Source organism: Bacillus rossius, chromosome 1 (genome assembly GCF_032445375.1).
Source record: "Bacillus rossius redtenbacheri isolate Brsri chromosome 1, Brsri_v3, whole genome shotgun sequence".
NCBI lineage: Eukaryota > Metazoa > Arthropoda > Insecta > Phasmatodea > Bacillidae > Bacillus > Bacillus rossius.
The window spans coordinates 364678993-364704356 of NC_086330.1; the positions used below are offsets into that span (position 1 = coordinate 364678993).

The 25364-nt window shown below is 36.8% G+C and overlaps 1 protein-coding gene across 4 annotated transcripts in view; it reads right to left on the reverse strand.

Moving 5' to 3' along the window:
- The window catches only part of LOC134528359 (uncharacterized), a 77447-nt gene that overhangs the window by 16962 nt on the left and 35121 nt on the right, over positions 1–25364 (reverse strand). For 2 of the 4 annotated variants that reach the window (XM_063361921.1, XM_063361923.1), the window contains exons 3-6: positions 13795–13846; positions 9249–9283; positions 5759–5859; positions 3988–4136 (exon numbers count right to left, since the gene is read on the reverse strand). In XM_063361921.1, the coding sequence (XP_063217991.1) occupies positions 3988–4136; positions 5759–5859; positions 9249–9257 (259 nt within the window). In that variant the 5' untranslated portion in view covers positions 9258–9283; positions 13795–13846. The other 2 variants (XM_063361922.1, XM_063361924.1) reach the window with 2 other exon arrangements.

A 25364-nucleotide genomic window follows, 5' to 3' on the forward strand; every position in this document is an offset into this window, starting at 1 on the left:
TAACAGGGCTGCCACCGCAAGTGGCCCTGCATGGGGAGACACACTGCAGCACACCGCACGTCACCAGGTCAGTGGCACACCAGCCAGTACCACCACGTAAGAGGGCTGCCACCTCAAATGGCCCTGCATGGGGAGACACACTGCAGCACACCGCACGTCACCAGGTCAGTGGTGCACCAGCCAGTACCACCACGTAAGAGGGCTGCCACCTCAAATGGCCCTGCATGGGGAGACACACTGCAGCACACCGCACGTCACCAGGTCAGTGGCACACCAGCCAGTACCACCACGTAAGAGGGCTGCCACCTCAAATGGCCCTGCATGGGGAGACACACTGCAGCACACCGCACGTCACCAGGTCAGTGGCGCACCAGCCAGTACCACCACGTAAGAGGGCTGCCACCGCAAGTGGCCCTGCATGGGGAGACACACTGCGGCACACCGCACGTCACCAGGTCAGTGGCACACCAGCCAGTACCACCACGTAAGAGGGCTGCCACCGCAAGTGGCCCTGCATGGGGAGACACACTGCAGCACACCGCACGTCACCAGGTCAGTGGCACACCAGCCAGTACCACCACGTAAGAGGGCTGCCACCTCAAATGGCCCTGCATGGGGAGACACACTGCAGCACACCGCACGTCACCAGGTCAGTGGTGCACCAGCCAGTACCACCACGTAAGAGGGCTGCCACCGCAAGTGGCCCTGCATGGGGAGACACACTGCAGCACACCGCACGTCACCAGGTCAGTGGCACACCAGCCAGTACCACCACGTAAGAGGGCTGCCACCGCAAGTGGCCCTGCATGGGGAGACACACTGCAGCACACCGCACGTCACCAGGTCAGTGGTGCAACAGCCAGTACCACCACGTAAGAGGGCTGCCACCGCAAGTGGCCCTGCATGGGGAGACACACTGCAGCACACCGCACGTCACCAGGTCAGTGGCACACCAGCCAGTACCACCACGTAAGAGGGCTGCCACCTCAAATGGCCCTGCATGGGGAGACACACTGCAGCACACCGCACGTCACCAGGTCAGTGGTGCACCAGCCAGTACCACCACGTAAGAGGGCTGCCACCGCAAGTGGCCCTGCATGGGGAGACACACTGCAGCACACCGCACGTCACCAGGTCAGTGGCACACCAGCCAGTACCACCACGTAAGAGGGCTGCCACCGCAAGTGGCCCTGCATGGGGAGACACACTGCAGCACACCGCACGTCACCAGGTCAGTGGCACACCAGCCAGTACCACCACGTAAGAGGGCTGCCACCGCAAGTGGCCCTGCATGGGGAGACACACTGCAGCACACCGCACGTCACCAGGTCAGTGGCACACCAGCCAGTACCACCACGTAAGAGGGCTGCCACCTCAAATGGCCCTGCATGGGAAGACACACTGCAGCACACCGCACGTCACCAGGTCAGTGGTGCACCAGCCAGTACCACCACGTAAGAGGGCTGCCACCGCAAGTGGCCCTGCATGGGGAGACACACTGCAGCACACCGCACGTCACCAGGTCAGTGGCACACCAGCCAGTACCACCACGTAAGAGGGCTGCCACCTCAAATGGCCCTGCATGGGGAGACACACTGCAGCACACCGCACGTCACCAGGTCAGTGGTGCACCAGCCAGTACCACCACGTAAGAGGGCTGCCACCTCAAATGGCCCTGCATGGGGAGACACACTGCAGCACACCGCACGTCACCAGGTCAGTGGCGCACCAGCCAGTACCACCACGTAACAGGGCTGCCACCGCAAGTGGCCCCAAACACAATGTTTAACCCTTTGCACTCCAATTTTGAATCAGGATTGCCATATTTTTTTAAATTCCTGTACCAACTATTTTTCAAGCGTAGGTATCTCTCCAATTTCTTGAATCATGTGACCCTGTTCTATGCGAGGGTCAGGAGAGCCAGATCCGACAAAGAATGGGAACAGGAAATAAGGATGGCGAACCTGGCTCAACAAAGGAGTTCAAAGAGTTAGTAAAACAAGTTCCTACTTTATAAACATAAACCAGATTTAAGTTTTCCTGGTAAATATTAATCTAATTGTCTAAATCCCTTGAAAAATGTCTCAACAGATTTCTACTTGTCATGAATTAATAACTTTACTAAATTTACATTTGGATTTTACTATAATAAAAAAAAGAAGGTATAACCAAGGTGGTTGTGACGAGAATCTTGTCATTTTACTATTATGGCTGTTCGGTTGTGGTTTTTACAGGTCGGTTTGGTTCTGGTTCAGTTTTACGTTAAGAACCTTAGTTCTCGGTTCTGGTTTCAATCCTTATAAAAAAAAAAAATTCTTAGTGTTACACTAAATATGAATGAGATTAATTGGATCAAGGTCATTATTTTTTTATTAACAACCATTTTTAAAAAAAACACAGGATAGAGGTGTACACTCTTTGTATTGGCCTAAAACTTTATTAGTTCAAATATTTTAAAATTAATCTCAAACCTTGGAATAAGGCTAATCGTTGCTGGCATCAAAATCCTGACAGCAAAGATACAGTCTAATTTTCTGGTTCATCATTTTTTTCACTTAATTATCTAATTTTACTACAATTCAAATGCAATTAGTTTCTTATGGTTTACAGTTTTAACGTGCTTTGTTTTATAATGTATTGTGTTTCGGTTACATGGTTTGTTTATAATTTTTTTTCCCTTATAAGTAGGAACTGCCAAATATTGTAACACTCCAACTGGCAAAAAACAGTACCACTACTACGTGAAAGGAACTGAGAGATGCCATATTGTTCCAACTGTGTTTGTGCCATAACATTTTGTTTCAGTATTATTTAAGACTTCTTCTTTGGTTAAGTTGAGATAATATGGAAATATTTTATATAGCAGCCAGTCACTATGTATGACAGGAATTATATTTACATATACTATGCTTTAATGAGACAATAATTAACAGACTATATTATGGCCAAAAAAAATATTGAAACTATAATGGCATTTTGGTTCTTATCTCTCTCCAAATTCATTGTAAAATATACCTTACAACTTACCTTTTTCATACGTTATTACATCGCGAGTCATTGGTCAAATGGCAAGAATATGTTTGTTTAACATTACTGCATGATTAACGTATCTCTACACGAGGTAACAGAAACGTACAAAAAATACACAAAAAAAAATCATCAAAAACATAAAAAAATCACAGAAACACACAGGCCTAAATACTATAAGGTGCTAATACACACAGACCACCTTCATTTTATTTATTTTTACACAATATTTTTTTTTTCAGTAAGCTAAAATATGACCTTTATAATCATAAAAAAATAAGTCCCTTTTACCAGCGTTGTAAGCAGTGGTGAGTCCAGTAACTCAAGAGGGAAGGAAAGACTCAGCTTCAGAAACTTATGTCTCACAGTTCTTCACAGCAAACAAATTAAGTTGAGTGCAGCCCCTCATGCCTTTACTTAGATCACCTTGTGAGGCTCAATCAGAATGAACACTTCGAATGCAAGAAAGAAAAAGAACTATGTACATATGTATACGCAAAGAGACCACCAACCAGTACGCTTTAGCTTCCTATACACACTCCCAAAACACCTCTGAGACAGTGTTGTATCATTAGGGCTATTAAAAACTCCAACCAAGGCGGTGCGGTCACTTGCGGTATGGAAGCCTTCGTGTCAGTGACAAAACAACATGGTGGTACGACTGGGCTGAGAAGTGTTTTGGTGCCTCTTTTCGAAAACTTTACCCCTTACTAAGTTATGACATGCGCAAGTTGCTGCTAAGAAACTACAATTATTGTAAGTTGCACAAACAAAACAAGAACAGTGTTTCACATAGCCGTAATTAGGATATGAAAAAAGTGATAGCGATATTACTTTCTCGTGTTTTTGAATACAAGTATTTTGAAAGTGGTTTGTTCTGGGTTCGTACAAATTTGTGTACATGCAGATCAGCACTTCACAGCCACGCGTGCAATACCTCGGTCCGAGAGCGACACTCACCGTCGTGCTCCCACTCCAGGTCCAGGGAGCTCGGAGGGGTCGACGACACAGCGCTGCGAGCCCGGGGCTGCGCGCACTCCTGCAGCAGTCTCGCGGCCAGCAGCGAGCGGGCGTCTAGCGGCTGGAGGGGCGTGCTAACCTCCCGGTACCTGCGGCAGCCAACACCGCTGCCCTTCAGCGTAGCACAGCCACAGAGGCCATACCGTGCTAGAAGCACCACAGAGTCTCATTGACAAAAATACACTCATGACTAGTCTGACCAGGCTGACACCTAAGGGGTCGTCCATTAATCACGTGATGTTTTTTTAGCAAATTTTTAACCCCCCTCCCCCCTAGTGATTTGTGGTGAGGTTTCAGAATAACCCCCCCACCCCCCCCCCCCATAAATCACGTGTATTTTTTTGGTACCAAATATTTTTTTAAAAATTTCAGAATATTATTTTTAAATATAGGTATAATCTAATTTAATTATGGAAAATTAAGCACAGTGATAAAAATGTCCAGACACACATTAAGGTTGCAGGTTTATTCTCACTGGCATAAAAATAATAAAGGAAAGGCTTATATGTGATTTACGCATGTATTCGGCACCAAAATCACAGTCTTACTGGCGACTGGCAAGCCGAGCCGGGTGGTTCATGTTGCGGCGGGCGGGATATTGTTGCATGGCTACGGCGAGTCAAGGTCACACGCCACTTTTCGGTTTAGTAGAAATTGTGCGAAAAAATAAATACACGTGATATCTCTCTACACCCCCTCTCCCCCTTGTGATATTTCGTGATTTTTCCCGACCCCCTCACGTGATTAATGGACGATCCCTAAGGTACACGAGTACATCACACGAGATAATTATGTGTGGTCAAACATAAGACAGTATCTTTATTTATTTATGCACAATTAGGAACTATGAATTATGTTCCACAAGAAAATCCTGATGCATTATTATCGTCACGTATTCTCACTTTGTGAAAACCAACATGCTTCCAAAACAGAGTATAATAACACTGAGATCCCACAACTATTTTCGTTGAAGCACTCAAACACACAATTATATAGTACATAAGGCACTCAATTAAAAGCATTCTACTACTAAAATCACTTCCTACCCAACACTGTTAACTGTTAATGTATGTAGAATAAGAGCTATGCCTTAGTAAACAATCACACACAGAAATAACTTAAACAAAATCTCAAGTAACTACTTCATTTTTATGTTTTGCTCTGCTCATTCCCATACCAAAACCGAGCACAAATGTAGCAGAGATTCATTGAACGTACCTAAGATTCTAATGATGAGCAATAGACCATATTACATAGTTTAAATTACATGAGTGGCAATTTTGCATTGAGTCACAAAAAGACATATCAGTGGCAAATAGTGCAGCGCATCAATAGAAAGGCAATGATCCATTTGCCCACACTATCACAATTGCCAGAGATTATTAAAAAAAAAAAAAATCATCGCTAAAAGGTTTGGGACTTGCATAGCTATTGTTTGTGGATATACATAAATAATACAACATTCAACTTTGCTCAAGCATGTCACAACTGTTACAACTCACAACATATGAATATAACTGGTTTTAAATTTTATTTATTTCTTGATAAAAAGAACACACATACCAATAATTCACGACTGATCAGATTAGCTGCAAAGCGCCATTTGCCACAGCCCAAATGTTGACGACTGCCTCCGGCAAAGCTATCGTGAACGTGCACGTAATGGATCAACATTGTGCACTCAGGAGCAAGTGGTGTGCCCTGTGCTCACCCTGAGGTCGAAGATGATGGCCTGTGAAGTGGGACGCCGTAGCTGCTGTCGTCTCTGTACCAAGTGTCGTCCGTCATCTCCAGCGTGACTTCCCGCACAGGCTGCAACAACACACACAGGCTGCAGCAAACACTAACCAGAGAGAGAACATAACTACATACGTGTATCTGTTCTGAAGAAACACCATTTCTACCTATATGCACATGTTATTCCTAGCTAACTTGAACAAACTGACCATTACTGAAGCTGTACTGCAGATGCTGTTGATTACAAGATTAACACAGACCATTTCAAGATTGAATCTTGAACAGATATTATAAATGGAACATACTGTTACGAACGTGAGCAAGGCCGCGACACGAGCAGGTGCAGAGCTGGCTGGCGGCCGCCGCGACATGATATGCGCCGCGCGCGCCTGGAAGATTACAAGGATTGTCGCTTTCCCCCCTCCTTCCCTCCGCTCCCCACAGTGCTGATAGCTAGGACACCTGGCACCTCACAGCTATGGAGTCCCGCGCGCCATCTGGCAGCTGCCGAAACGTGTTTCGAGAGATTTCTGCAGTCGGGTCGGTGCGGAATGACGCGACTGGCCCCAGCCGCGCTGGGGAGTTCTGGAAGGCTTCTGGGCCTATAAATGTGCCCGGGACGCCTGCCTCGGGGAGAGTTGAGCAGTGAGAGTTCAGGTGGGAGCTTTCCCGCGGGGGAGTTTCCGGGGCGATAGTGCCGCGGGTGCGGCAGAGTGGCAAAGTCCTTGGACGAAGGTTCCATGGCGAAGAGTTCAGTTCCGGGCGATAGTGTCGTTGGCGTGGCGGTGTCCCGAGCGAATTTCGGAGCGAGGCATTGAGCGGATCCTCGGCGAAGGCAAGTGCGTCGGCGGCGGCGGAGTGTGGCGACGGAGTCCCACGGCGGAGATCCACGAGGGGTGCTGCGGCGAGAGTTGCGCCAGAGGTGCGGCCTAGCGAGGTGTGCGTTGTGTGAAAACGAGTGACTGGGGAAGCAACATTTGTAAGTACAATTGATTAATTGGCATTTTATAAGATTAATTGTAAGTGACATATGTAGTGGCCATCAATAAAACTGTGTAGTGATAAAATCTTTAATTGGGCTATCCTTTACGAACCCGGTAAATCGTAACAATACGTAAACTGGTTTATTCACAATATTTATGGGAGATTTAAGATTTTCTATGACACAAGAGATTAGTTCTCACTGCCTAGGTCAAGTGTACAATGATATTCTATTATAATCACAGCCAATAATGAAAGAAATGCTGCAGAAGTAAAGGTATGAACAAAGATTATTGAAGATTAATAATAATAATTTAAATTTTAACAACCACACGAAATTATATCAGAGTACTATTAGGAGCTACTAAATAGAATGAAATTCTTAATGAGAGAATGAATAAATTCAACAGTAAGCAATGAAAAATAGATTAATTTTATAAGTTTTCAGTGAACTATGGAACTATGTAAAAGTTTTTTACTTATGCTATATAACAATTTTAAAAACCATTCTGTTCAAATCTGTATGTTAATGAAGTTACGTTTTTACTTCCAAAAAAAAAAAAGAGAAGTAAAAAACAGTTTTTCACCCTGCAAGATTAGGAAAAGTCTCTAGGAAAGCTAAATTATCATTTGTAATAAAATAATTTTTTTTATAAATATTGTTTTTGTCCGAACATTTAAAATTGTATACTTATTAGACTAAAACAGGTAGAGCTTCAGTACTTAATGAATGTAAAGTTAGGATAACACAATTTTAATTTTTTTTCTAGGTGAACAGAGATGGTCTTGATCATATAATACATATAGTGTTTGAATATCAATAGAAACACTCCAATATACAAAAATTTGTAATGCTTGTTTGAAAGTTTTATATTACAAAAAAAAACCTGTCAGTACTACATCAAACAATAACATAATTTTAGATATGATGGCTGTTACTTGGAGCTGCAAGATATTAATGTTTTTTCCACTTATAGTGTGATGGTGAAAATCATGAATATGTGATATATTAATAAAATTAGCAAAATTTACACTACAATTTTACTAACCTTTTTCCGTCTTAAAGACAGTAGGTAGGAAATACTTCATCCACAGAATGCACAACAAAAAGATATACTAACATAAGTGCATAAAGCAAATTGAAGACTGATTTTTGTTTCTAAAATGATTCCAGGTAATCCTAAAAATAGAATTCAAAATCTTAGCAACTGGTTTTTTCGTGATTGCTCTTTTCAATTTCAATATAAAAATGCTGATTAGAGGAAATGCTATGTATTTTACAGTATAACCCTGTTATACTGTTTCTGCTTATAATATATTTTTTAAATCCTGAAATTTTCCCTTTTAAAACAATGTATTTACTTCCTGCATATGTTTCATTAATGGTGCATTTCCTTCTCAGAATATTTTCTTTCTAAAATTTAATAACGTAAATTTTTTTTTTTTAAATATATATTTTAACCTAACCATTCCAACACTTATTCCATCTGTGATGATTAACATGTTAAAAGTTTTACTTTACACTTTACGTACATTTTTGTTTACAATCACTGTTATACCATAACTGTAGATTGTTCAAATTGAATTGTATGCAAAAACCACATGTCAGTGTTCCAGAACACTAGCACTAAAAGTTACTGCTGTGTATTTTATTATTGAATTTACATAAAGTACATATGTTGTTACGTGTCTGTTGCTACACATGTCTTAAAAAATAAATAAATAAATCCTTCCATTCCTTGTCATTCCAGCGTCTCTTCAGATGTACGTTAAGTAGTCCTACAATATGTTAGTTTGCCAACTGTTCCACGATGGCAAAAAAAAGTTAAGCAAATTCAAGCACAGAGTGTACCCATCAGTGATTTTAACATTAAATTTGTTAACATAGCTTGATGAGTCTGCTGGTAAAAATTTCTAACACTGACAAGTGCTTAACTGATATTTCTTACTTATAACATGTTCCTGCTTATGTTTTTTTTTCCCTTATGCCACTTTAAACATGTTATAACAGGGTTCTACTGTACTTCCGATAATAAGAAAATGGTTTTAAAAAAAACTGAATAAAATAGTATTTATTTAATTTTCTAGATGAAGTGCCAAAATTATCACCAAAAAAAAATACAATAATAAATATTGCATGGTTACTTATTAATTAGGGGTGAAATACTTTGTCTCAAAATAACAAATGTACTAGGTGTCCACACAGTGAAAATAATTATTTTAACATTATGATAGTTATTTTTACTGCAGAATAACATATCTAAAATACTGGCAACATTTAAAAGCCTCATGATCTTTAAAATTTGGTCAATCCAACACTAAATTAGGTGATATCCAGCGAACACCATTTACGTAGTTATGTCACTTAGTATTTAATAGCTACATAATACAACTATACATCACTCAACACTCACAATATCAAACACCATTGTTATCCCTGTAGAACATAAATTAAATTCTTGATAAGAAAATCCAAAACTTACCACTTCCATCTTTTCGATGTCGGCTTGTCTTCAGACTGAAATAAAAATTTTGAAAGTATTATTTAAGTGTAATACCATACATATTTTCCACAATAATTTGTTTTACCTCTTCTCCTATCTAATTTACGATATGCTCCACCCAAATTATAAAATTGTTGGATCAAAATAAATTTCAACAAAATTTACCATGCAGTTTTTCTGCCAAAAGTCAGTCTCCCATTGTCCTCTGTCCCAGGCTTGATGTTTTCTATGGTTTTGCTCAAACTATAACTTCATTACTTTCATTTTCTCCTCCCAGTGCTATTACTAGGAGACAATACCAACCCAATTAATTTGTTTAATACTGTGACGCTCAATACTGGACAATACAGGGCAATCAGAGCGGTCAGCACGCCCAGCAGGTGTTATTTTTTGCAAGCAGGTTTGTTTGCTGTTTGGCGATTTGTTCTCAAATTGAAAGAGTAAAGAATTTCCGTTCAGCAAACCTATAGCATGTCTCATCCTCAAGTTTGTAGTGTATATTTTAATGGACATTTACTCTCTCTTTCTAATGCATGATTTCTGCCATTAGCACTGTTTTTGTTTCGGTGTGCTGTTGCCAGATTTATGCCATAGAGCGCAAAAGTTTTAAACACAACTTTATAATGCATTGTTTTTTTAAAAAAAAGGTATCTGAAACACATTTTGTAAGGCAAAATTTGGAATAACAATTTTGAAAATTAATTTTCTTTTTGTACTTCATCAAGTGTATAATCTGATAATATTCCATTTTTATTTCTAAGGAAGTGCAACAAAGACGCCATATAGGTTTCAACCATTTTAATAAACAAATATTTTTAAAAATCATTTAATGAAAAAAAACCTAGCTCTTTGTGAGCATATCACAAAATTTTATGGAACGCCTTGTTATTAATAGCAACTGACTGCTACAAATAGGGGTGTTTTGGGGGTTCAACCGCCCCCCCCCCCCTCGACATAAAGACAAAAATATTATGAACACTCATGTCATTCAAAACTCATTTTCTGAAGTTTCATACCAAGCAACGAGAGAGAACGTCACCAAGCAGCCCAATTGGTTAGTTAACGTAAAAAAATTTGAATTGCAGTGGTTGGTTCATGAATGTCCACTACAACATCCACACCGACCCGGAGAATGTGCTTACTGAATTTGCCAAAAAAAAAATAGAAGAATTCTTCTGTAAAAAGTTTGTAAGTTTAACAAAGTTTATTATAAACAATTATTTTTTGGTGTTTATGCAGTTTTCTTAAAAATAAGACAACCCCCCCCCCCCCCCGACAAAAAAATCCTGGGTACGCCTATGGTGACTGTAACTGTAATAATACTGTCAAGTATATGCTATTTAATAGTCTTAGAAAGAGCACCAAATAGTCAAATCAAAAAAATTACAACTTATAATTAATGATGGCATAGAAATTACTTTTTTTTAATTGTTAACAAGCCAGGTAGCATAAATCTGGCAGTGGTGTAAGCCACTTACTCTGAACTACACCTATCCCTCACTCAGCACGACTAATTTGTTCCTTCTCGTGTTATTCGTATTCTGAAGCATTAGTTTCCATAAATAGCAAGGCTAACTTATTTAATGTGTTCCAAAATTGTGCAGGAATATACTTTACGTAATATAAATGCGTTGAATAACACTCAACTACAAATATGTCACACCATATTTATCTTTATATGCCTCTCATTGCACTATGTATGACAAGTACGACACTGCGTAATGGAAGATACGTGGTTATGTACTTTATCGTCAGTCAGCTGAGAGAGAGAGAGAGAGATATTTATACAGCTGTATAAATCAATGTCTATAACATCTTTATTTTGATATAACAATGCTTCTCACCAAGCGTGCACTAAAATAAAATTAAAAAGTGAACAATTTAATGCTTTGTAAGAGTGCATGATTATAAAATTATAAATACATCTGACAACCAAACATGCACAAAAATATGCACACTTAAAAAAGTACATTGACAAGCTGTAGTTATGCAAGAACATTAAATGATAAATCACATTCTCACCTGAACATTTTCCATAAGAAAGTCAAACTGTAGGAAGGAAAATAAGAATAATTTTAAAGCTGAGTAGCAGTAAATTATGAAAGTGACAATCATTCATGCTCATTCAAGGCAAAGTATACAAAATACATCATATATTACACATAATAAGATATAAAAAACACCATGCTTCTTCACTACACTTAATTTTGGTTTATCACACAATGGCTTAAATATTCAGTCATTTTGCAATGTTATAAATTGAAATAAGAAATACTATACATACAATTTGAAGTTTGAACAATAGGGATTGGTTACACAACTGTCATACTAAGTAAGTAGAAACCTTTAATAATTAGTGCAACACTACAATTATTTGCAAGCAAGATAAAACATTACAAAGAACAAAAATTTAAATTTAGGTAAAACCGAGGGGGTTAAAAATGAGTTCTAATTTATGACATTCAAACTAAGTTTTATACTGGGTATAACTGTATGGAAAAAGTTCCACATCACGTATCCAAGTTCAGCCCTTGATCCTGACATCATGGTCCTGTGGTACATGGTGGTTGCTATTTTAATTTAGTATGTAGGTACATCAAAGGATCTTAGGGATAGCAAAAACTTGTTACATAACAAATATCATTGTAAGTTTAATAGGAAACAAAAAGTTTACACAAGATGTAATGTAATTTGTTTGTATTGTGATATTTGAGTTTTAGTTTGGCCAGAATCTGTCGACGTACTGAATTAAAACAGCAAGCATCACGCACCACAGGATCAATGTGTACAGGATCATACCTTTCGGATCATGGGATAAACATGGATACATGATACAGAACAATTTTATCCCTCACAAAATCTAATTCTGCTCCAAATCACATTCAATTCTTAATTAAATTCAATATCTTGAAAGACATTTAATGTAACTACAATCTAGTGGCGTTACTATGGGAGGAGCAACCCCCCCCCCCCCCCCTTAACAATCAAATATTTTAATCTGGTAAGCTAATACATGGAATAAGTATAAAAGCCCTTCTTGGTTGAACAAACCCTTTTATATATTACGTTTCTATATTAACAAAAAGAAAACAAAAACAGTAAAAGAATCTTTCTTGTAAAAATGTTGTGCGGATTTTATTTATAATAATTGTTCTGATAGATCTTAAACAAACAAAAAATAATAATTAAATAAAATGTACCCAAATACTATTTATTAAATAAATACTATTAGATTTAAATACAGTAACACTAATAGAAAAGAATGAACTTTACTTGGAATTTTTTTTGTATGACAAGAGTCCTAAAACTTGTAACATGTTTTGTTTCATCATCTATATATGATTAAAAAAGACTTCTACGTTGTGTTATGTAATAGTAAATATTGTGAATTAATCTATTTTAAGTAGTTTCCTTCAAAGACATTTTTGTTGTTTCTCTGTACTGTGTGTAATTCCTTTGACTTTTCAAGACATCAAAAATAAGTTAAAATAGCCTAGGGTGACCAAACGTCCCGTAAAAACGGGATTGTCCCGTTTTTTAACAATCGTACACGGGGTCCCGAAAAAGTCTCCCGGGACGCCTAAATGTCCCGTATTTACGTTGGGTTGATGATAAACTTTTGTCGCGCCTCTCCTCGGGCCGTCTTCCCCTCTTCTCGACAGTTGAACTCACCCATTTTAGTTACCTTGTTTAATTATGCTAATACTTATAATAAATAAGTATTCACTGCAAATTTGTTGTTTTTATTTATTATACGCCTCACAATTTAAATAAAATTACATATTCATAGGAAAATTGAAAAAGATTTATAGGTCTCAAATTATCAAAAAAGAGCATGTTTCAATGATTACGTCTCGATGGGGCCCCTCGGACCCCCTAGCTGGAGGGTATCGCCCCCAAACCCTCCTTGGATGTGTCCCGTTTTTTCAAGTTTATGATTTGGTCACCCTAAAATAGCCCTATTTTAAAGACATAAAAAAATAAGTTAAAATGGCCTTTTGAGGGGCTATTATATTTCAAAAATTTTACTCAACAATTTATCTATGAAATATTATACAACACCAAAACCTCCGGTCATTCGCCCTCCCATAAGTTCGAAGATGGGGTCACAACTGCTATGTCATAACTGCAGAGTCATAACCTGTCATTCAACGACTGAATACTCAGATTTATTCAACATTTGCATCTCAAGAATGTTCTAAATTTCTTATTTTGATTTTTCAACTTTCCTTTTAAATGGCTTGCTCTACAAATTACTAATCTCAAAAACCAGCCAATTAAATTTTGAACATTAGGCCTAAGCCATATTTGCTTAAATGAAGATTTAAATCTCTGAAAATAATAATAAACAGAAATAAACTTCTCATATAAAATAGTTGAATATTTTTTTCAATAATCTATTAACTAAAACAGTTCAAGAAATTTAAATATGTGAAATGACTTTCAATAAATATTTTCAATTTCATTATAATCAAATGCTTTCACATGCAGCAATGAATTGAATAAATTTTCCCTGCTTACTTACCTCCACATGGTCATCTTTCTGTGAATACATTGTCCTGTGTGTGAAATATGGCCTGCCAACAAAACAAACCATTAATTATTTATTTATTTAGGGCATAAACACAGCTTTTCTATACTTGTCAAGTTCACTTCAGAATCAGAAAACAAAACTCGCAGTTGAAAACTTAGGTCTGTGATAAACTTTACCAGATTCTGAACCTACTGTAACACTGCTGTCAACTTCCAGGCATGTACATCGGTAGGTTATCACATTTATGCATGCATTCAAACACATGTAAAGAAAACATGACAAAGTTTACACCTAATACTAGACTTTATAAAATAATTAACAAGCTTATACAGTAATTAGCTAAACCCTCTATTGCATATCTTAAAATCCCAAAGGTTTGAAAACAATTTTAATAAAATAAAAAAATAAAATAGGTATCAGGGTATATATTTTTGATACTGAAATCTTTGCACGCTTGGATTCCTGATCTCCAGGGAGGTAAATTAATTTTTGTAGCACAACAAATATTCGGAATTAAATCAAATCAAACAGGATTTTATCACAATTATTCTGCCATACATTAGCAGCCAACATGTCATTATGTTTTTTGTTTTTCCGTAGAAAATAAAAAACACTCGGTAATTCAGTAATGGGATGTCTAAATCAGTTATAATTTTGAAAATCTGTATTACTTGGTAGCAATGCTGTAATTATAACAAATTATTATTATGGTGCCTGCCAAGATTTAATTTGTACATTTATATACTCACTGTAATAATTAAAGTGTACAAAATAAATTTAAATTTTTTTTAAACTTGTATTTAATTTTATGTAAACAGTTATGGTATGTACATAATGAAGCCTGTATTGGGTAAATGATATTGTAACAATTTGGTATTTTATATATCCTGAAGAATTTGACTGTAAAAAAGGGCCTTAACTAAAGGTGGAGGGAGGCCAGAACCTGGCATGGACTGGGGTATACGTGAATGGAGCAAATCAGGTATGCAAGGTAAATGGTTTCAGGTACACAGACATTTTATTCAAATACAAATTCAAATCAAAACATTACGTTTAACATTAATGGTAATGTTAAGTGAGAACAAGGCAAGGCCAAATACATAAATTGAGAACAATTTCTTTTTCCACAAAACGTGTTTGTTAACAATAAATTTGTGAGGTATGCCGGCTACACCGTAAACGATCCAAAGAACTGACCCTCAAAGGGGGCAAAGCCCAGTTGACTCGAAATAAAAGCATTACCAAGTATGAAGTTAAATTCACATTAAGTAGAATTACAAAACTACTGCAAAGAGCAGGTACAAAAGAGGGAAAGAATTTACATTATTCTTTAATAAACAAATACGTGCGACGACGTCTCAGGGGGAGACAATTACAAACAAAATCGGAAGCGAAGATGAAGTTAATTTACAGCAAAAATCCAAACTTATTTTTCTAGGTGGCGGCCGAAAAGGAATTTAGACAGAACAAATTCAAGAATAAATGACTCTACATTAGGGTGAGGGCCACCGCCTCACTGACGACTCAAACCAACTTACATTTTTCCCCTGAGGTCGCACACGCACGTAGTTCAAACAGAACCTAACGGACTACATGCTAGTAGAGGTACAACAGATCAGCTACCGCTGACAACCGAGCCTAACTAAACAAACCAGCAGAAGAAGGCCCCCCACATGGTTGCAGCTCAATTTATAAGATCGCGCCGCAGCGCGCGCATGCGCCGATCAAAAAAAAGGGGGGGGGGGGGGGGGGGAACGAGTACAAATTGAACAAACATAGGGAGGGGGAAAAGGAGGGAGAAGGAGGAGGGGAGCGGAGTGCCGGAGGCACGCAATGGCGCGCGCCGTTTAAAAGAAGCGGACCCGACCGCTACAACTGAATGAGATTAATGTAAACAAAAAATAAATAGAAGTATATGATCAATTTTATTACTGTAATTACAACATAATGAAAGCTAAATAATAAGTAAAACCATATAAGAATACTTGTGACAATTAGAAGAGGCATTGAGGTCAGGATTGCCAAGTTGCTACCCCCGTAATATAGTACAATTCAATGGTCAAAGGGTACAACTCTTATCAGTTTATCAGCAACAAATTTACTACCAAGTTGACTATCATTTTAATTTTTTTGTTCGCACGAATTATACCAGAATCCTTACTTTAGGTACTTGAAAAATTTGGAAAATGATAATTGGTCTTAATAATTTTGCTTGGTAATCCCAATTTTTTTATGAAGAATTTCATTGTACATTTTATTGCACATCTTTGTTATCCAGCCTCTAGAGCACACACCCATGTAACTTCAGCATTTTACTTTGTGCATAATACTACACAATAAAAAAAATAGTTTATACTGTTTACATAGTTCAAAAACTAGGCCATTCCACCACAGTCATTACAAAATTGGAATTCTGCTCTCTGACAGCTCTAACTATTAGTGAGATTCCCCAATTCTGCCGCCTCACTCTGAAAACTTTCCCCCACACGGCTCAATTCTATTACTCAATATCGTATTCTTATTGGTTTGGAATCACGGAGGGGAAATGAATGACGTCATGGAAGTTGGCCAATGATTATAATTGAATGGTGGAACAAAGGAAATTATAGTACATAGTATAGGCAACAGCGAAAGACAAAATAGCACCATGGAAAAAAAAAGACTAATGTAAGTGCGAGTTTTGGAGCGATAGTAGCGATTGGTTATACGAGGAGTAAATTAGTAAGTAAAATTGAATATATTTTATTAATAAACTAAATACTTAAACAATAAGCATTAAGTTGGTATTAAGAAATTTACTGGCCATTTGGGGGTAATGAGTCTTGTAGTCACGAGAGAAGAGGAAAGTTATATTTATTTATGTTGAAATAATATAATGGTACAGTGTAGAGAGAATGTGTGGTTGCGATTGTAGTAGTGACCAGGGAAGTGATGGTTTGTGTTTCACGATAAGGAATAAATCAAAAGGAGGAATGACAAATAGGTGCAAATTTATAATCTACTATAGGAATATTGGAAAAATGATTATGGCCATAATACTGAGAAGGATAAGTGTTTTTAATGGCTTTCAAATGTTTATGTGTAATTTTATGTGAATTTCATTGTATGTGTTAGGTGAGAGGTGTGTTGTGTGTGTTTCATTTACTTTGGTTCGGTGAATCATAAAAGTTATTAGATTAGTAGTGCAATCATTGAAGTGATAATCACAAAGCAAAGGGTTTGTGTATATTATTTTAGTAAATTATAGGCGGAGGATATCATAAGAGAGACTAAAATACAATAAGGTCTAGTTGTTATAAGAAATTGGTATTGTATAAAATAAGAATTTTTGTAGAAAATAGAAATAGAAAAAGGGCCCACCAGATTTAGTCTATTTTATAACAGGAGTTAAATAATTACCTTGATGAAATTCTAGTTCATATTTTAATTGGTATAGTGAAGTAGGAAAAAGTTCCACCCAATCTATTCTATTTTGCGATACCAGTACTTAATTTTCTGAAAATGAGACATTTCAAATAATTGTTTTTTGGTATTGTGAAGTAAAATACAGTCCCACCTGGTATATTATATTTTTTATATTTTGTGATACCAGTATTTAATTGTTTTAAAGTGAGACAATTAGAAATACTTTCTCTGTTATGATTAAGTGGGATTAGTCATACCAGATATATTCTATTTTGCAATACCAATATTGAATTTTCTGAACACGAGACATTTCGAAATAATATTTTATCGATATCGTGAAGTAGAATACAGTCCCAACTGGTCTTTTCGGTAAATATGTATTGTACGGATTAGCGCCAAAAAAAATTGTACAAATATGAAATAAATTTCATTATATGCTCTTTTACGTCCTCTTATCAAAACCGCCTGCGGAGATTAAAAATTCCAATTACTTTTGGAGATATCGCCGTTCTTATTTTGCAATATAAGCCCTATGTAATCATTCAACAGACGCCATTTTATATTTTGCCGTGTGCGCGTGAATGCCTAATAACAGAAATTTTCCATTAGGTAAGGTTAGTTACATGATAAATACTTCAAAATAAACGGAAATTAAAAATAATATCAATTAATTTTACTTGTATAGTTTTAAGTATTTATAATGTAACTGACCTGACCTAACAAAACGGGACAAAGGTAGATTAGGTCAGGTCAGCTACAGTATAAATACTTTGAAACTGAACGGACATTAAAAATAATAAAAATTAATTTTAATGGTTGTTTAGTTTTAAAGTATTTATAATGTAGCTGACCTGACCTAACAAACCGGGAAAAAGGATGAACAGTAGGAACTCACGTAATTTTCTTTTTACGTGATGTAGTCGTTCAACTACGTCGCGAAAAAAAAAAAAATCATACTTGTAAACAAGCAACAATGGTGAACGCGGGAAGCCTACGATTCACTCATCTTTCTGGAATACTCACGTTGGCAAGCCTTCTTTCAACAGACGAAAGGCAAACGCCCGATCGTGCATCTTCGGTTTTTTTAATTTTTTTTTTATTGTAAATAAATATGCAACTCATGAAAACTAATGGTCAATTAGGTTATGTTAGCTACATTATAAATACTTCAAAACATTGTGGATGGTTGATTTGGTTAGGATAGCTACATTAAAAATACTGTGAAATCATGTAAACGGTTTCCTAGCGCTGGATAGCTACATATTAAGAAGTTATTTGCTAAGCAACCATAAAATGATTTTACAGTTTTTTTAATGTAGCTATACTTACCTAATATAACCAACCATCCACAGTGTTTTAAAGTATTTTTAATTACTTCTTGCTAATTTTAAGAAAAGAAGGCTGGCCAACGTGAGTATTCGGGTATGTCCAGAAGGATGTGTGAATCGTAGGCTTCCCGCTTAACGCCGCATCAGTGCACAACATGAAAATTAAAAAATTCCATATCTCCTAAAGTATTTGGAATTTCTGATCTCCGCCGGATTTAATGAAAAGAGGAAGTTAAAGAGCACAGAATAAAGGTATTTTCGGATTTTTAAAAAAATTTTTTAAAAAAATCGCCAAAAAATGAATATTGAAAAATTCGATATCTCCAAAAGTAATTGGAATTTTTTATCTCCGCAGGCAGTTCTGAAAAGAGGACGTAAGATAGCATATAATGAAAGTTATTTCATATTTGTACGATTTTTTTGGCGCTAATCCGTACAATACATATTTACCGTCTTTTCTATTTTAAGATACTGGTATTTAATTTTCTGAAAATGAGAGTTTTGAAATAATTTTTTTTTTGGTATCATGAAGTAGATTACAGTCCAACCCGGTCTATTATATTTTACAATACCATACTATCACAAAATATACTAGGGCGAAGGGGTTATTGTCTAATTTACGATTCAGAAAAAAACATAAAATTGAAAAAATGAAATACGTGAAATATGGTGTGTTTATTGTTCCCCGCCCAAAACCCCCATATTCCCACGCTTTTTCCAAAAGAAAGTAGGGGTGGTAATGTCATATGCAAGGTCATTAATAATGTTATGGTATCGCCAACTAGAATAGTTCCCCCCATACTCCCAGATACATCTCTGTTCATGAACTCTGAAGGGCTAGTGATATACTTTCCCTTCATCCATCTAGCTGCTCTCATCTGCACTCCCTTCAGACCCTTCATGAGCACTGGTGTGTTAGGATCACACTCTGCCACTGCATATTACGGCATACATCACACCTGGTGGTGTATGCCTTTTCCATCAGTGCACTGCCAAGCTTGCTCAAGCCTGTATGCACTTATTCACAAGCTACCCACACTTCCCCAGGTACTTTAACTTCCTGGCTTCACTTATCTCTGATCCCCTACAATGGTATACCTACTTAATGACTTCTACATCTAGTATAAATCTGTACCCACAAAAAATATCTAACGGATGCACTTAACTAAATAAACTTAAGAATATATATATGGGCTACGTAATATACTAACCTCTGGTATTAAATTACTCAAAAAAAATAAGTTCAATAATGACTGTTATATTAATAAAAAATAACTGACCTTTTCGTGTCTTTGGTAACACAGCGGCCAATGCATGTTCCCATTTTACTCCAGCCGGGAATTTCCGGCAACACATTAATCGGGCAGAAAGCATGGAAACTGAAAACTTCAAATTATGTTAAGTTCTTAAATAACAACCCAACGGGGAAGAAGCTTTCATTTCACAAAATAAATATTTAGTTTCATTTATTTATTCCTTTGCATTGTAATTCGAGGTTTGCTTTTATTAGACATACTTCTTTTTTCAGATTCGCCATTAGGGATGCAAACGATACATCGATGTTTTCAAAACATCGATGTATCGTTCATGAAACATCGATGTTAGCATCGATGTTTTGAAGAGCGATACATCGCCGATACATCGACGAAAAAGTCGAAAACCATCGACATCGTTCATCATTAAAATAAACCTAGTTTTATAATATTTTGGCTATCATTTCATGAATATTTATTGAATATATAAAAAACATTACTATACGACATTTAGTTTTCAAGATACAATTTTTTTAACTGTCTATCTTACTATAAAAACCTAAATTTTTAAGTAGGTATCAAAAATGTTGTAAATACTGAACTATTTGGTTGATTTCAGTATCAATTTTTTTCCAGTACTTTAAGATGTGTAAAATCATTTGGAAAAAATAAATACCGTTAAAAAATATTTGTTTACATAAGAATACTATTTAAATTTTGAAAAATATAGGGAAAAAGCAGCGAGACTTCATAGACAATTTCATAGCTTGTTGTACATACAAGCAGGGGCGCAACAACAGTAAGGGGGAGGGGCAAGGATATTTTGCCCCCCCCCCCCTTCGGAAACCTTGAAGTGGGGGCAAACGGGGGCAAAGAAAGTGCTGTACAAGTCGGATATGTTATTTCCACTAGCTGTGTAATCAATTTTTAGATAATAAAACTGCTTTTATAGCACCATTTTCCACATTGAAATACAAATTTTCCCGGCGGAGGACCCCCCGCTTCAATAGGGGGGATCGATGATTCTTTATAAAAAGGTATATGGCGCCCCCCCCCCCCCCCCTCCGCAATCTTTTGAAAATTTAGTTGTTACGCCCCTGCATACAAGCTAGTGATTGGTGCCGATACGGTCTCGCCAGCTCTATCGAGAAAATTAATGTTACATTTTTAACCTGCACCTACACTTCATGCTTTTTCCCTATTTTTGACGTGACAACGTCTAATAAATCTAAGAACGTCGGCTGCACGCACGAAAAAGTGTCCCGTAATGCAACGTTTGTTTCGTCTTTTCGTTTTGTCGTGTTTTTGTTTCGTTTCAACCATTGTGCTGAATTTTTTGGGTTCAATATTTCCGTGTCATCATCATTTGTGGGTTTTTTTTTTCGTTCTCTTAGTACATTATTTTCTTTGTTTTGTTGACCATATTCCTGATACGGAATATTTTGTGGTGTTTATATCCGTGTTGACAACAGTAATTTTTTGCTTAACTTTGTGATTTTTTTGTCCTTTTTGGGTTTTATTTATTGATTCATTTATTTTTTATTTTTTAGTTTTTCTTCAACAGAAAAAAGTTCTTAGCAATGGAGTATGTCCAAAAACTTACATCAAGTCCCACTACGATGTGTCCCGTTACGCTCATTGTACGCTTGTGCCGCATCTCTCTTCCACTCGATTGGAACAACCATCGATTTGACTTTTCATTCATGTTTTCGTCGTTTGAATTATTAATATTATGTAATTTAACGATCGTCCACCGATTTTCAGCAAAATCGGTACGGTTATTTAAAAGTAATGTTGAATTTTCAAATACGTTTTTGTACGCACAAAGGTGTTTACAGTTACACATAATAATTCTAATTACACCCGGGATCTTTTGCACAATGTTTTTAAAAAATATTGTGACACATTATAAATAAGTTTGGTATATTTGGGTTGCGTATTTGTTATAAAATTATATTATAAAAACGAAATCATATTATTCCCCTACGGTTTTCCCTTTTGGTGACGGACGCGAGCCGAACGAATCGTGCTATGTACCCGCTTCCGCGGCAACCAGGCACTCGTTAATACATATTTTCCTATGTTAATCGCGAGGGCCGTTATTATGAATGAATTATAAATAAAATTTCGTGCCCGGGGCCACAATTGTATATCATTTTGAGCACTGGAAGTCATAAAAACGTAAAATATTATCAACGAATTATAATCTCACCCCCAGCGCACCACGAGTGTCTGGGTTAGAGATTAAAGCCGAAATTATTTCTTAAACTTACTAATACTTATTTTATTAACTGCAAGGGCATTTTTATTAAATTCTACGTTTAATTTCACGACGAACAAACTTCGAAAAAGCGTAAAACATTCTCGATTTTGAAGATAAATAGCAAACATGACATGTTATACATTGTATAAAAGTTATAGTTAAATAATCTCTTCGTTAAAGTAATAAACATATTTGAATTAATGAGTGCAAATAAAAGTAAATGTATCAATTAAATTGTGGATTTCATTTCACTCCATCTTTGTATCCATACAAAATAGTGATAATTCAATAAAAATGATTCAATTTTATTCATAAAAGTATGCAATCATTTCATCAATGTTTTGTTATGACGTTTTCACGTTAAACTATCGTCCGTAAACTGACTTTACAGACAACCAATTTTTTTTTTCAATTGCTTTTAATACTTTTTTTTGTTCTGCATGAGACACAACTGTAAATGGGTTGTGGATATTGTGGTCAGGAACCTGTAGTAGGTATGGTTTTTGGTAGAGGTGGGTCGAAAAGTATCAACCTGATACTTTCTCACTGATATGCGCCTGTATCAGGATCGGCAAACGAGTACACTTGAAAAGTATCAGAGACTTTAGTATCAGTTCAGAATTCACCTGGAACAACACCACGGCCAATGAGCGCAGTACCCGATCGCAGATGACGGTCACTTGGGCGGAGCTTGTGAAAGGGGAGGGAGCAGGAACGACGAATAAGGGATAAAGAAGGGAAAGAATGTAGGGGAGGAAGCGCAGGGGAAGGCGTTGAAGCCTTGAAGGAGAGGCGCAAAGCGATATTGTTACAAGCAGGGCTGCCACTCATGGGTTTTTCCACCCAGATCTGGGTTTTTCCAATTGTGTTTGGGTTTCTGGGTTTTTAAATAATGAATTCCAACAATTCTAGGGTTTTTATAATTTTAATTATTTTTATACCTAAAACAATAATAAAGGTAGTAGCTACTGTATCTGTTGCAATATCTGTTTGATAAATGCAAACAAGTCTGTGTGTTTCACACACAAAAATACATATAAACACAAAACTAGTTTTCAAGAAGCTAAGTCGAATATTAAATTAGACACATTCTTCAAAGAGGCTTGCAGAACACAAAACCAATGCAACAATTAACCTTCAAACCAATCTTATAGAATCAGACTCTGAATAAAGACTAACGTACATGATGCAGTTTTATAAAAACATTTACCGGTTTAAAGTATGCAGTGATGGTGTTTGTTTTGTCATGTATATATTTGTAGGTTTTTTTTATGATATGTGCTGGTCCAAGAATTACTTATACAGCCATTTTGCTGCAGTGTAATTTTCTTGTATTGGTTGTATTTAACCGTTTTCAGTCTTGTAAGGTAATTAATTGTTTTATATTAAAACCAGTTATGTTTATATTTTTGAATTAGTACGCAAACATTTTCAACGATAGCATTTTAGACGCATCTGGGTTTTTTACCCATGTGTCTGGGTTTTTTTTTTTTAGGTTATCTAGGTTTTTCATGAATATCAGAGTGGCAGCCCTGGTTACAAGTCGTTTTGTTTATTGTCCTACTTTAGTACACTCAGTGCGCAGTGCGTGCACCGTCTCGTTCAATAATAAAACTAATGAAATTTTAATATTAAAAAGTACATTAATACAAGATATAATATTTATATTTGTGCACCTAACAGCTATGAAAATGCAAATAAATTCTCAGTTGACACTAATAACAGATGTAATCAACATATGGACTTTTTTTTTTCGATAACAATTAGTAACTAGTGTTTTTATACATTAAAAATTCACGATTTTATCAAAAATAAAAAAATAAAAAAACAGATAGGTACATTAGTAAGCATACTATATCAGTGTTTACGTTTCAAATGTTTCTTCAGATTAGTCGATGATTTATAACCAGGGGCGTAGCCAGGGGGGGGTTTTAGGGTTTCGAACCCCCCCCCTTAGCTCCAAATCTTTAATTAATTTCTTATTCATCACTCAAACAAATTTCATATTAAAATTAATAAAATTTTTACCATTACAATATTTAAATTTAAGTACCGAAAACTGCTAAAATAGCACTATTATACACCTTAAAATCCAAATTTTCCCGGGGGAGGACCCCCCGCTTTAATACGGGGGGGGGGGGGGGGGCATGCTTCTTAACACCCCCCATACGCAAATCCTGGCTACGCCACTGTTTATAACTCAGTTTTTGTTTACACAAATTACAATTAGCAAACTCATTATTTTCCGTGAAAAAATTCCACACAAATGAAGTCTTTTTCGTGCACTTATCCATTCCTTATTTCACTATAAAAATACTAACTACAAAGCATGACAGCCCGCAACATGGTGATACACGGCCAGGACGAACTGCAGTGAATGTTGAACTGATTGATACTGGTTGTATCAGGCGGGCATGAGAGTATCAGAGGTAGAGAATTACCAGGCGTGATAAATAATGTATCAGATTCTCCTTCCGGTCGCACGGTCTGCGTACGCGGAGCTTTATTTCCTCCTGGGACCGTCTGATACAGAAGTATCAGAGACTTATACCTAGGTACATTACTGTATCAGTATCAGGTTGGGACTGATACCGAAAATTGCTGTCCCAACCCACCTCTAGTATTTGGATACATACTATAATTTTAATAATTTCGGCATGTTTTTCTTAATATTGAAAAACATAGGTTAAAACATCGATGTATCGGTTGTCAGAACGATGTTTTTTTACATCGATACTTTTTCGTTTGAACATCGATGTTCGTGATATCGATGTTTTTAAGAGCGATGTTGCATCCCTATTCGCCATGCCTATTACGGCGTCAGTGGTGGCAACTCCCAAACATTGCATAAACCGAAAAAACATTGATATTTTTGAAATATCAAACTGAGAGATTTCTTAAAATGATACACAACATTTTGCGCATCAAATCTTAATACATTTGACACTTTTTACTAGATACTATATAGCTGTCTAGTATTTCTATTACATAAAAGTAGTTAAACAATTTATCAACTGCGTCCGCATTCTAACTCCGTCCGAAATAACACTCATTAAACTTTTGAACAGTAATACACATAGGCGGTATTCCAAGACGTTTGAGTAAGGTAGCGAATATTCACTGTCTTGTTGGGCAACTGCCGTACCCTAACTTTCGGGTCATATTCCAAAACATGTCCTAACTGAACCATAGGCGTGCGCAGGACTTCAGTATTGGTGGTGCCAGATTACACAACAGCCCTATCATTCACGGACCCTGAGCCTAAAGCGGGGGGGAAAATTTGGATTTGAAAGCGCAAAATGGTTCTATTTA